The sequence below is a fragment of the Meleagris gallopavo genome, chromosome 19, assembly GCF_905368555.1.
Source record: "Meleagris gallopavo chromosome 19, MGAL_WU_HG_1.1, whole genome shotgun sequence".
NCBI classification, from domain to species: Eukaryota; Metazoa; Chordata; class Aves; order Galliformes; family Phasianidae; genus Meleagris; species Meleagris gallopavo.
In genome coordinates, this window is record NC_139422.1 from 1297560 (window position 1) to 1310584 (window position 13025).

At 54.2% G+C, this 13025-nt stretch overlaps 3 protein-coding genes across 6 annotated transcripts in view; 2 read left to right on the forward strand and 1 right to left on the reverse strand.

Moving 5' to 3' along the window:
- Nucleotides 1-1955, reverse strand: part of RGS3 (regulator of G protein signaling 3) — an 87602-nt gene extending 85647 nt beyond the window's left edge. For both annotated transcript variants that reach the window (XM_031556141.2, XM_085239337.1), the window contains exon 1: nucleotides 1877-1955. The gene's annotated coding sequence lies outside the window, so the exon portion shown is untranslated. The remainder of the gene's footprint in view (nucleotides 1-1876) is intronic.
- On the forward strand, nucleotides 1226-5411 carry POLE3 (DNA polymerase epsilon 3, accessory subunit). The gene is made up of 4 exons (XM_010720726.4): nucleotides 1226-1390; nucleotides 1592-1677; nucleotides 3041-3159; nucleotides 3624-5411. The coding sequence occupies exons 1-4, from the start codon at nucleotides 1325-1327 to the stop codon at nucleotides 3782-3784; spliced, it is 432 nt and encodes a 143-aa protein (XP_010719028.1). The 5' UTR covers nucleotides 1226-1324; the 3' UTR covers nucleotides 3785-5411.
- A 184-nt stretch (nucleotides 5412-5595) lies between these two features.
- Nucleotides 5596-12911, forward strand: ALAD (aminolevulinate dehydratase). Of its 3 annotated transcripts, none has more exons than XM_085239340.1 (12): nucleotides 5596-5724; nucleotides 8034-8181; nucleotides 8408-8458; nucleotides 9585-9681; nucleotides 10177-10312; nucleotides 10759-10842; nucleotides 11104-11192; nucleotides 11504-11559; nucleotides 11908-11995; nucleotides 12308-12394; nucleotides 12559-12688; nucleotides 12772-12911. In XM_085239340.1, exons 1-12 carry the CDS (start codon nucleotides 5661-5663, stop codon nucleotides 12849-12851), a joined length of 1110 nt encoding a protein of 369 aa, XP_085095466.1. In that variant the 5' UTR covers nucleotides 5596-5660; the 3' UTR covers nucleotides 12852-12911. The 3 variants fall into 3 exon arrangements, with proteins under 3 accessions (XP_085095466.1, XP_085095467.1, XP_085095468.1); XM_085239342.1 differs by lacking the exon at nucleotides 5596-5724 and adding an exon at nucleotides 5766-5983; XM_085239341.1 differs by lacking the exon at nucleotides 8408-8458.
- The last annotated feature ends 114 nt before the right edge of the window (nucleotides 12912-13025 follow it).

Sequence of the window (13025 nt, forward strand, 5' to 3'; positions counted from 1 at the left end):
TACCAGATTAACCTTCTACCTTCCTGCACTCTGAGTTGACTTTGTTAACTCACTGGGTCTAGGCATGATAGTTGTGGGGCTGGGGTCTGTAGGGCAGCGTGGCCTCACTCTTCACTGCCCATCACCTGCGCTCAGGCAACAGCACAGCAGTTTCTCCTTTTCCACGTTCCCTGCTACTCCTGGCACAGCAAAACCCACAGGGTGAAGCAGTGGGTGCCGCTATGCACACATCAACACCCACACAGCACTGCAGGGAGAGGCAAGAACCCAAGAATAGGGACAACACAGCCACCTTCCCCACAGACCCCTCTGCCTCAGGGCTCCTCCAACCTGCCCCAGCTGCTCCCTGTCCCTCACACCTCTCAGCCCCTGCCCTTCTCCTCAGGCTTCCACCACCCCGCTGAGGTCCGTCCTCACTGCCAGCCCCCACACATCCCTTCCAACTGCCACAGCTCAGCTCCATCCAACAGCCCCCATCCCCTCGATAAGGCTGCCAGCTTACAGGCCTCCCAGCAGCCTCCCCACACACAAGACCCTCCCTACAGTTCTTCTCTGCCCATAGCCCTCTCCTCACAGGAGATACAGGTCGCTTTCTTTAGTAATAGGGATTAGCAACCAATATACTAGTCTAGCAAAAGGAACCCATAAGCTGTAGTCCTAAAACTTTCAGCCTTAGTGAGTGAATAGCCTTGTTTTCCTTAATAATTTTGCACTGGGAACATAATAGAATACTTTTATCTTTAGCCTCAAAACGTGTAAGGACATTTTCCTCAGGTTCCACACATGTTGTTATTAAGAAGTGGCTCACTATGGCCCAACAAGCAGTGGGAATCTCCCAAACTGGGAAGCAGTGAATGGCAGTGGGTCAAAAGCCTCAGTGATGAAGCTGGTAGTGAAAAATGGGATAGAAGCAGTTGGGCACTCGACCACCCCTGATACCACTGAGCATCCAAAGGGACACGAGCACGTATTTCTAAGGGAAGAATGATGTGTGCTGACATATGTATGTGTCTTGCTTGAGTTGCCTGGTACATATGGTGAAGAATAAAGGAATGCTGCTTTCTAACACCACACTGGAGTTAGCTTTCTTTCCAGATGTCGGATGACACAGACTCACACCCGCCCCCCCACAGCCCCTCTGCTCAGACTTCTCCCCCCCACCGCCATAACGCCCCCCTCCCGTTTCCCGCCCACCGCCTCCCCGTCTCTAGGCAACGGCGGCCGCGGAGCAGGGCGGGAAGGAACGGCGCGGTGCATTGTGGGGCGGGGCTGCGCGGCGCGGTTGTTTCTCGGGGCGCCGCCTGTGTTGTGCGGGAGGCTCGGGATGGCGGAGAGACCGGAGGATCTCAACCTGCCCAACGCCGTCATTACCCGCATCATCAAAGAGGCGGTGGGTGCCGGGCCGCGGGGCTGGGAGCGCGGGCAGAGGCCTCGCTCTCCATCAGAGATCCTCAGCGCGGGGTTCTGCTGCCCGAAACGCCTCACGTGAGAGCTGTGCTGAGCTCTGGGAACGCACGGAACTGACGGGTGCACGAGGCAGCTCCGAGCCTCTGTGAGCAGCAGCTAACTTTCTTTCTGACTTGCTTTCTAGCTGCCTGATGGGGTGAACATATCCAAAGAAGCTCGGAGCGCAATATCTCGAGCAGCAAGTGTGTTTGTGCTGTATGCAACATCATGGTAAGGATTTGTTGCGTCAGGTAAACCACTAACTGGGGTTTATAACGCATCTCTCTGCTGGCTGGCCTGAAATTTGTTCCTGCGTACATGTAGCAATTAGACAGATCAGTACAGCGGGGAAGGTGTTACAACAAAGGTGTAGTGACGAAAGGACTGGCACAATAGAGGTGCTGTAAAGAAAGGGAAGAAGATTGCTCACCTGTATCAGAAGATTCCAGATTTGCAGGGGGAGCTTCACCAAGGAAGAGATCCTTTCCTAGTGGCAGTCAGCCCTTAAATGGGGTGTAAGAGAAGTACAGCCAGACTCCACCCCTTCCTGTCTCACAGCTGAATTGCCTTCACCTGTGCTCCCAGGGCTGACTGGGACCTTTCCGCAGGTGCTCAATCAGGCTGTGATTCAGCAGCTACCATACAGTACGTTTTGGTATTGTATGCTTGATTAAACAAAACAATCACGTTGTATCCCAGTACAGCAGACTGCAGTGGTTGGTTTTGGATTGCCTTTACAGGTTGGCAAAGGCAAGAATCCTTGGCTGGCTTTGAAAGCTCACCATGCAGCCCTGGAGCTGGTCATACAGTAACACTTTTGGAGTGGCTGGGAGCATGGCAGTGTTTGCCCAGAATATGCTTTGCAGAAATCACTTCTTTGGTCTTGGCTTTGTGGAATTACTGCCTTGTAGCCAAAATTCAGGCCTTCTCCTTCCCCTTGGTTATTTGTAGAAAAGACCCAGGCAGTCGGAAAACTAACGATGTGGGAAAGCAACACAAACAGCCAGAGAGGACAAGAGGGCATCTTAAATTATTATAGTAAACGATTAACAAACACTGAACATTTAGGATATTACTCTTTTTTTAATTTGTCACCGAATCATTTCAGTTGGAAGGGATGTTTAAAGGTCATGGAATCCAACTGCAATGTACAGGGACACCCACAGCTCCATCAGTGCTCAGAGCTCCATCCCCTGACCTTCGTTATCTGCAGGGATGGGGCACCACCACCTCTCTGTACAACCTGTGCAGTGCCTCACTGCCCTTACTGCAAAAAACATCTTCCTTATATCCAGTCCAAATCTCTCCTCTTTTAGCTGGAAACCATTTCCCCTTGTGTTATCAGCAGACAAAGCTAAGGAGTCCGTCCCCTCCCTTCTCACAGCCCTGTAGATACTGACAGGCTGCTCTCAGCTCTCCCCACAGCCTTGTCTTCTCCATGCTGCACAATTCAGCTCTCAGCCTGTCCTCGCAGGGAGGTGTTGCATCCCTTGGTGTACTATTGTGGCCCTCCTCTGGACATGTTCAGAACTGTAATAAACGAGTGAATTGATGGCAGTTATCAATTACCTCTCTTCTCCTTGTTTTTGACTAGTGCAAATAACTTTGCCATGAAGGGGAAGAGGAAAACGCTGAATGCTGGTGATGTTCTCTCTGCCATGGAGGAAATGGAGTTTCAGCGATTTATAGCCCCTTTGAAAGAGTCCCTGGAAGGTATTCTTCTCAGATCCTATTGAGGGAACTTCAGTAGCACCAAGTTCTATTTTCTTTGAACATCAAACAAGCAACACTTACTTGCCTGTCTTGTTTCTCATTTTCTTTGCCCAGCATCTTACGCTGCAGTTTGCATGGAGATTAATAATATGTACCTTAACAGGGCTGGGATAACATTTCACAACTGATGAGAACTGAGAGTCTTATCTGATACCGATCCCCTATTATGTTTATCTAAGGAAAGTCGTAGGTGTTGCCTGCAAATATGAAATCCTGTGTCCTTTTCAGCATTTTTCTGCTGAAGCTTAACCTGATTTCTTATGGATGGGGCTGGTCAGCACAGCTCTCATAATAGGGAGAGTTGCTGCTATGAGTTCAGCAAGTGGACACTGGGCCCCAACTGCTGTAATGTTCACGTGGTGGAAACACTGACTTGTAGTTTTTCACTGTTCTTTTCTTTTTAGTTTACAGACGTGAACAGAAGGGAAAGAAAGAAGCGAGGAAAGATAAAGACAAGAAGGCAGACTCAGAGGAACAAGATAAGAGCCGAGAAGATGATAATGATGATGATGATGAAAGGATGGAGGAAGAAGAGCAAAATGATGAGGAAGAGGTGGACAACTGAGCTTGCCAATGGGACATACGGGGTTGGGTTTTTGTTACTAGGGATACAAATGTTGTAAAGAAATCTTGCTGTGTCCCCTCTGGTTTCCAGTAGAGCTCTTTACTGCTCTTCTGGAATCTCTCTTTGGCTTTAGCATGTACATAAAGGACTTGGCTAAAGCGTTTCTCATGGGTGCCTCACCTCCTCCCTGCACGCAGGGGACTTGGCAGCTTCCCCAGGTGCTGAACAGACAGTAATGGGTCTGGTATTTTTATGCTGGATTGACTCTGAAGCAAACGGAAAGAAGAGAAATGTCAGATGGCTCAGTACAGAAAAGACCTGGAGAACCTGAAAAAACTTTTGAATAAGCTCATTAATCCAAGCGAAGATCTGAATCCTGGTTCATTAACCCTTTGGGGTTTAGAGTCTACGTGATGATGTTAAGAGCCTTAGAAGCTGACTGTTTAAGCTTTTTATCCAAGTGGTGTTTTTTCCTTCATTTTCTTGCATTCTGGCTGTGCCTTCTCTTTCCTGCTCTTTCACAGTGATACTGCCAGCCTCACCAGCTGCATGCAGCACACCTGTACAAGGGCCAGTGGTCCCCTGAACTGAATTCCTCCCCTAAATGAACCAGAATTAAAAAAAAAAAAAGACTTCATAGCACTTACAAAGTAAACTAATTACCAGAAGTGCTTGTTTTGTGTCTTTAAAGCCCTCAGAGACAAAGAGGGATTTTAATGAAAAATCTGAAGAAAGACTAACTGAAAAATTGTGTCTGAGGAACAAGAAAAAGCTGTGTCAAGTGGAACAAGTGCTGCAGCTCAGCAGTGGGCAGCAGTGGCTCTGATGGTCTCAGCTCCTTTCCCTCCTCTGCGGAGCTGCAGTTCCTGCAGACAGGTTGGTGATTGCTGCCAGTGTTAGAATAGTGGTGGCTTTTGGGTTGGGTGGCTTTCTGAATTACTTTTTAAGTCACTCAAAGTGTGTGGCCTTTCTTGTGGTGCTGTGGGCTCCAGGGATGCAGGGAGGACAGCAGAGTCCTGTGTAGGAAAGCCAGCTTCAAACCTGTGCTGTTAAAATCGCCTCTGTGAGAAAGATGGGGTCAAACCAGCTGAAAAATTACCTGTTAGAATAAGCTTATTTTTTGGACACAGTGCTTTTATTATTTGACTGACCTTTTTCAAGACTAATAAACCTAACATTTAGACTTAACTGGAGTCTGGTAAAGGAAACACGAGGAAAATGTTAGAAACCTTTAAACAAATCCACCAGTTTGGCCGATGTGCAGTATAAACACAAGCACTTGGGAGGAGCAGCGCATCCCTTTGTGTTCTGGAAAGGTGATGCAGAGCTGCCCTGCCTTTGCATTTCTGTGGCACAGTGACCACAGGTGCTCAGCCCCCAGAAAGAGCTGAAGCAACAAGGATGTTCTGCTGTCTGCCTTCTGCTGTCTGTAGGCGGTAGCAGATGAAAGGACTGCTTTGGTGATGTCTTCCCCAGATCTCAAGAACAAAAATAGCTGTCATTCTAGGTTTGGGGGTTTTATTCTGTTTGTTTTGTTGGTTTTTTTTTTTAAGTTTTCTAGTATGTATTTGGGATGTCCATTCCGGCAGGGACCAGTATTTAAATAAAAGCTAGATTCTTTACACAACTTGAATCTTTGATTTCCATTGTTAATAAATGAGCTGTTTTCAGTGGCTAAAGTGCACGTCTGAGCACGCAGCAGAAGCAGCCACGGCCCTGTGACGCGGGGCTGCGAACTGCCCGCACTCCGGCCCTGTGATGGGGGGGGGGCCGTCCCGCCATCGGGAGCGCGCCAAAACAAGCGCGCGCCAGCCCTTTCCCGCGCTCCGCCCCCCAGACTTCACGCCTCCCCTGCGACGAGGCGAGGGGCGTTGCTATGCAAATCAGCAGGCGGAGCCATGCAAATTTCGCTGGGCTCTCGCGGCGGGAAGCGGCGGCAGGTGAGCACGGGGTCGCGGGGGTTCGGGCGCAGTTCGCTCGGCGCTGCGGGCCGATGCTGTGAGCTCGGGCGGTGCTGCACGCACCGAGCGGCGGCCCGCAGTGCCCGGGGTCGGCACGCAGCGCTCCAGGGCCGGGAGGCGCCCGCCACGGCCCGGCCCGTAGCGACGGAGGTGGCGGCCACAGGGGCTCGGTCATCCACGGGCTCGGCGCTCCCGCCGCCTCCCGCAGCGCCGCCGGGAGGGGAAGGAGCTCGGACGGGTATCGGAGCTTGCGGAGTCCCGGGATTCCTCAGGGGCAGAGAGGCCTCGGGGAGAGATCGTGACAAATGGAGGCAGGCACCGGCCGCAGGGAGCGCAACGGCAGCGGGTTGTGCCCTTGGGACGGAACCGTGCACAGAGTGGGGACGGGCAGCTCCAGGACAGAGCCCTGGGGGTTCTGTAACGGCGGGAGCTGTGTCGGGGCGGCTCAGGCTGGGGCTGAGGAAAGGCTCTGAGAAGGCGGTGGCGCTCAGGGCGTGCTGGGACACTGCTCTCAGCCGTGGCCTTGGGGTTCGGGTGGTGCTGTGTGGAGCCGGGGTTGGATTCGGTGATCCCTATGGGCCCCTGCCAACTGCTGGGCTCTTCATCCATTGGCCGTCGTGGCCGGCACAGACACCGACCACGTGGTGGCAGAACCTGGCGCTGAGGCACAGAGCTCTGCCTGGCTCTGCCCCTATGGACTCCGGCAGTGCCCGGTTTTAGGGCCAAAGGGAGGAAAACTCGGGGGAGTCACAGAGCAGTGAGTGCTGCAAACTGTGCTGTCACTCCCGTGGTGTCACTGATGTGCTCCCACAGCATATCAGGGCACACCGTTTCCAGATCCTATCTGAAAGATAAAATCCTTCTGAACACGTTGTCCTTTGTTACTGACTGCTAATTAACCTGCCCTCATTAGTGTAGCTCCATTGTGTCTCCTAGGAGCTCAGCTTTCCGCTCCAACTGTTGGCAGTGCTCCCCAGCCTCTTCTTGTTGCCCTTTGAGCAGTGTCAGCGCTCAGCTCAGCTGATGGCAGCTTCCCCTATGGGGGGCCCGGGGGCGGGGGTCCCCCTGCATTGCTGTTATCTCCCCTGGACAAGCCCTCCCCACTTCTCCAGTGCTGATATGGCTGATATCTGTCCCTGACAGCACAATGGGAGCTGCTGCCTCTGCTCCCACCCGTCCCCCTCCATGGGATCAGCGCTCGGAGCATTTTCTGGATTCTTGAGGTGTGCTGTGCTCACTGAGCCTTTTGTTCTGCTGCCTGGAGCTGTGGCTGGGCAGTGCTGGCCTTCCTTCCACACCTCTGCTGTGTGGAACGGCAGTGACCCTGGGCTGGGCGTTCCTTCCTGCAGCGCCAGAACGCTGCCTGCGTGCTGCCGCTGTTCCATACCATGCGTGAGCACCATCACGGTGCTTTTATAGTCCTTATATGTATGTAATTGTGTAAGTAAGCAAGAGGTCGCTCCATCCCCAACCCAGGAATGCAAACAGCTTGGTTCAGTCTGGTGCTTTGATGGACAACTTGGCTCCATGTTGGGATATTTGAAGGGTCTTTGAGCTTTTCCCAGGGTAAAACACAGGAACACCTTCAAGTTTCCCAGAGGAATGGAGCCATCTCCTGCCCAGCTCTACTCTGGTGTAGGACGCCATTCCTGGGCTGCAGTCCTGGAAAGCAGAGTGAGGTCGGTGTGTCCTCAGCTGAGTGCTGGTGGAGGAGCACTGAGGTTTAGTGTTCAGGAGATCAGCCAGGTGCTGACACCCCGTGTGTGCTGTGGGCAAAGGGAGTGTGGCTTGGGTAAGCCAGGGGCTTGTTGTTGTGAAATGTACATCTAAATTACCCAGTCACAAGATTATTAGTGAGGTGTGGAAGAAGAAAATACTGTTACAGGCAAGTCCTGTGGCTGGGCAGGGCAATGCACAGCCTGCAGGCTGATGTTAGTAGAGGAGGAATGGCATTTATTGGGTTATGGGGCGGAAGCTCCTGCTTCATCCCCACAGCCTGGGAAGCAAATGCCCTGGGGAATTCACTGCAGCTTGCAGATGTCCAAGCAGAGGCAGCATACAGGGTCATCACGTTCTTTTGTCACTAGTTGAGCAGCAGCTGCGATTCCTAGTGAGCAGAGCTCATTTCCTGCATTGAAGCCTGAAGCCTGTTAGTCTCAGGCTGGTATCTGCCAGGGCAAGAAGGGTTTGATCTAGACATAAAGCAATAAAAGTGCTTCAGTGGCACCCAGCCTCTGACCTCCTGCTTTTTTTTTTTTTTTTTTTTTTTTTTTTTTTTGCTGTTTCAGGGTCTCTTCTCACAACATCCCCGTGCATTCCCAAGATGCAGGCAGATTCACTCCTTCACAGTGGCTACTTCCACCCCGTGCTGCGCTCGTGGCAGTGCACAGCCACCACCTTCAATGCCTCCAACCTTATCTACCCCATCTTTGTCACGTGAGTGAGCCCTGGTACTCTGAGCTGGGGACAGACCAAACTCAGGTTGGCTGGGCATAGCACTACAGGCATGGGCACTCCCTGAGCAATCAGAGGGGTTGAGACTCCCCAAAAGATTCCCTGTGAACAAGTGTGGGGCAAGGGCTGAGTTCTGTGGGCACAGCCCATCTGCAATCTTCCTTCTCACACCAAGTGCTCACATCTCTGTCCCATCTGCCCTCTGCAGTGACAGCCCTGATGCAGTGGAGCCGATTGCCAGCCTCCCTGGACAGGCCAGGTAAGGGCCAGAGGCAGTCAGGAGCTGCCTTGCAGCTGGAGATGAGCACAGGACGGGGCAACACTCCTGTATTGTTGTACATATTTCCTGCCCTGAGGATCCCTCCAGCATCAGGTAGGGTGGGAACATCCCTCTGCTTAAAGCAGGGAAGAAGAGCAAAATGGGAATGCTGGGTGGTGGCAAGGTCCAATTGGGCACACAGAAAAGCTGGAAGAGAACAGGGAAGCCAACAGCAGCTGTATGTGGACTCTTGTCCTGCATTCAGCCTTGCAGGATGGGCAGCTCCTGCTGTGTTTGTAAGGTTTGGACAGAGGCCAGAGTGGGATGTTCCCAGGGGCAAGGTGTGTTGGGCAGGTTTTCCGCATCAGCCATTCTGTTGGGCAGTGGGAGGTGGGTCAGCATGGGAGGGGCACCAGGTAGCTTGGTCAAGTCACACAGGACCTTGTTACTCCCAGCACGCAATCTGCTGGCCCTGGGCACTCAGCCATGGTTGTGCAAGCAGAGTGCATACAGGAGAGCCTGCACTCTGTGCCATGCCAGGCACGATGCCCGGCACCCCGCACACTGTGCTGAGCCCAAGCCTGGCTTGCTCAGGGCTGCAATGGGAAAGCTGAGATAAAGGCTCCAAGGGCAGGGCACACTCATCCTTTCAGAGCAGAGACAGCGCAAGGCTCCCTGCTCTTTCCCTGCCTGGTAGATAACTGTGCTGTAGCCCCAGATAAGGACCTGGGTTGTTCCTTCCAGCAGCACCCCCCTGTATCTCCCACTGCTGCTTGGTGTGTGCAAGCATCCAACTTAATGATTAACTCGGGTCTGTCCCTGAGTGGCCCAGCAGGCAGGGCCTGGCCAGCAGCTGGGTGCATTGATCAGGTCAGAGGGCTGTGTGCTGGCACTGGGTGTACTCACGTTGTATTTGCTGGATCACAAAGATGCTGGTCCCAGAGCAGAATGGGCTGCTGGTATCCAAGTGGTTGCTGTATGCAGCTGAGCATCCCTGCCCCTGTACGTGAGCAGCCCCCTCTGCTTTGTGGCAGCGATGCAGGGTCTCCAGGTCAGCCTTCAGCATGGTGCCTGTTGAGGGCAGGTCTGGATGCCTGGCAGCATCACTTCACTTTGGTTTTCTCAGGTATGGAGTCAACAAGCTGGAGGGGATGCTGCAGCCCCTTGTTGAGGATGGTCTGAAGTGTGTCCTCATCTTCGGGGTGCCCAGTAAGGTCCCCAAGGTCAGTGTGCATGAGCAGGTGGTGGCAGGGGCTGCAGAGGTGTGGGGGAGCACTGTGAGGGTGGAGAGTCTCCCAATAAAACAGGCAGTTTGGGGTTGTGGCAGCCCATTCCACAGAGCAGGATGGGAAACTGCAGCAATACCCAGAACGCTCCCAGTAGCTCTGGGTGCCTCTGCTGTGTTTCTCTGTGTGAGTGGTGAGATGAGAACAGAGAGCTCTGCATTTCAGAGAGCAGCACTGAAGCTTGAGAAGAGCACATCCTGTGCTGCTCCTCCTGACCCAGTCTGGCACTGGGAGCTGTTATAGGGAGACCCCAAGATCTGTGCTCATTTTGGTCTCGCTGATCTGTCACCCTTTTCCACAAAACTGGTGATCACATCACTCTGCAGTATGGGGTCTCATAGTTCAAGAACATTCCCTGGGTTGACCTGCGGCCACAGAGGAGCTGGTGGGAGGCCGTTAGCTCTACGTGCTCAGGCATTTCTCTTCTTGCAGGATGAGAGAGGCTCTGCTGCAGATGCAGAAGACACACCTGCCATCCAGGCCATCAGGAAGATCTGCTCCACGTTCCCACAGCTGCTCATTGCCTGTGATGTCTGCTTGTGTCCTTACACCTCCCATGGGCACTGTGGTGAGCACACAGCATGGGGGACTGGGATGCTGTTCAGGCACCTTCCTCTTACCAAGACTCCTTGGGGGTTTCTGCTTTCTTGTGAGAACTTCTGGGTGCTGGTGGGGCCTGGCCAACACCTGCCTCAAAACTTTCCAGCACTGTGTTGAGCTTGGATGACTTGAATTTTGCAGACAGGATGGATCAAGAACGCACTCCCTCTCCCTGAGTCTGTCTGAGCACCCATCTAGGTCACCCATCACTGAAATCCTTTTCCTGGAGCACTCACATGTCAAGTCCCACCTGTGGGCACTGCATTGTTAGTCGCCTGCTCAGCCTCTCTTTATCTAGCTCTAACACCTTCCCCACTGTTGCTCTGAACATCTCTATAGCTTGTTACAGAACTCCTAGGATCAAGGCCATCACCTCACTGTCCTGCCTCTTGCCTGACTCATTTTTTCTTGCAGGCATCCTGCGGGAAGATGGCACCATCCAGAATGAGGCCAGTTGCCAGCGGCTAGCAGAAGTGGCACTGGCTTATGCCCAAGCAGGTGAGCAGTGCCTAGCAGCAGCAACCACACATGGCTCTTGTCACCTTGCCCTCTCCCACTTATAGTCAGCCCAAAAGCAAACCGTGCCTGGCTCCTGGGGGAGGGCTTCCACTGAGCTGGGGAAGCATCCACCTGCTGATCCTGGAGGAGCTGCAGGGACTCCAGACACCTCCTTCAGCCCTATGAGGGAGATGCCCAGGGTCACCTCCTCTTGCAGGCAGATAGAGCCTTGGGCTTGTTATTTCTGGCCTCCCCCTGCAGGCTGTCACATCGTTGCCCCCTCGGATATGATGGATGGGCGCATTGCAGCCATAAAGAAGGCTCTGATCTCCAACGACATGGGCAACAAGGTGAGCATGAAATGTGCGTGCCATGGGAGCAACCCCAATGGAATGGCTGCACCTTGAAGCAGCCTGGGCACAGAGTGGAAGAGGCAAACCTCCACATTGTTCAGGACATGCTGCAGGCATTTTCCTGCCCTAGTGCATGGAGGAAGAGAAAGTTCTTGGCCAGACACATGGGGCCAGTGAGGTGCCAGGCCTCTGGCAGGGGACAGAGGAACAGGACAGAATATAAACCAACTGTAGGAGGGAATTCCTACCACCCTCGAGCTGGGATGCAGCAAAGACTCCAGCCCTCACAGCCCCACTCTCCTCTGCAGGTCTCGGTGATGAGCTACAGTGCCAAGTTTGCTTCATGCTTCTATGGACCCTTCAGGTGAGGTTCTACAGAGATGTGTACAGCCCATATTTGCAGGAGCAGCAAGGAGGGAGTGCATCAGAGAGTGTATTTTGGGATGAGCCTTGGCTCACCCAGCAGGTGGAGCTCATCCTAAGAAAGGCCTGGACCCCAGTAGAGCTCCTGAGGGACTTAGAAGCAAAAGGAAAATATTTGAATCAGTTTCACCCCAACCCTATGGGCATGGGGAGGGCTGTGGGTGCAGAGGTTTGCTGGGGCTGCTCCCTATCCTGAGTCAGATGGGGAGGAAGGGGGAACAGCTCTAGCCACTGTCCCAGCCTGGCTGCATACTGAACGCACTGATCCCTGTGCCCTGCTTGTTCCCAGGGATGCTGCACAATCCAAACCTGCCTTTGGAGATCGGCGCTGCTACCAGCTGCCCCCAGGTGCCCGCGGTCTGGCACTGCGAGCTGTGGTGAGTCCAGCCAGGCCCTGTGGCTTTGTGGGGACCAAAAAACTCATCCATCCAAGATGGCCAAGACTTGCCCTGCACAAGTCAGAACCTTGATGACCATCAGCTCACCGCAGAGCCTGAAGAATATGTATAAGGAACTGGGTTTGGAGTATAGGGACAAGGGATGAGGTTCCAGGCCCAGCTGTGGCTCCTGTGGCCAGCGGGAGCCCCTTCTGTGTCCCGGACTCCTGGGAAAGTAATCACTGGGTCAGAAATTCTGAGGAGACATCCATCAGTTGTGAGCTGCAGGGATCGTGTGTGTTCTCCCTGCAGGACCGAGACGTGCGTGAGGGCGCAGACATGCTGATGGTGAAGCCTGGGATGCCCTACCTGGACCTGGTGCGGGATGTGAAGGAGCGGGTAAGGCCCGGCTGAGGACACCAGGTGTCCCCAGAGAACTGGGTTGGGGACAGTCACGGCACCTTTCCAAAACCGGTGGGGAGAAGGGGACACTGCACAGCTGAAGAGCTCCAGTCCCTGGGGCGGACAGACGATGCCCCGCTGACCCCTGCCTTTGCCTGCAGCACCCCACGCACCCTCTGGCCGTGTACCACGTCTCGGGAGAGTTCGCCATGCTGTGGCACGGGGCGCAGGCGGGCGCCTTCAGCCTGAGGGCCGCGGTCATGGAGGCCATGGCCGCCTTCCGGCGTGCAGGTGAGAAGCGGGGAGGCACGGGGCCAGGCTGCCGCGAGTCGCGAGCCCCGGCCCCCGCCTCCCATCCGCTCCCCTCCCCGCAGGGGCCGACGCCATCATCACGTACTTCGCGCCGCAGCTGCTGCGCTGGCTGAGGGAGGAGGCGGCGGCGGGGCGGGCCTGAGCCTGTGGGCGGGGCCGGAAGTGCCGGGGCCGTAACCGGAAGCGCTTGGTCGGAACCGGAAGCGCTAGGGGCGGAGCGGCGTTCCTCGGCTCGGCCCCGGTCTGAGGCACGGCCTGGGCAGCGGCGCGGCCGGGGCTGAGCGGGGCCGTTCCGCTCCGCCCCCCAAGCCCCCCC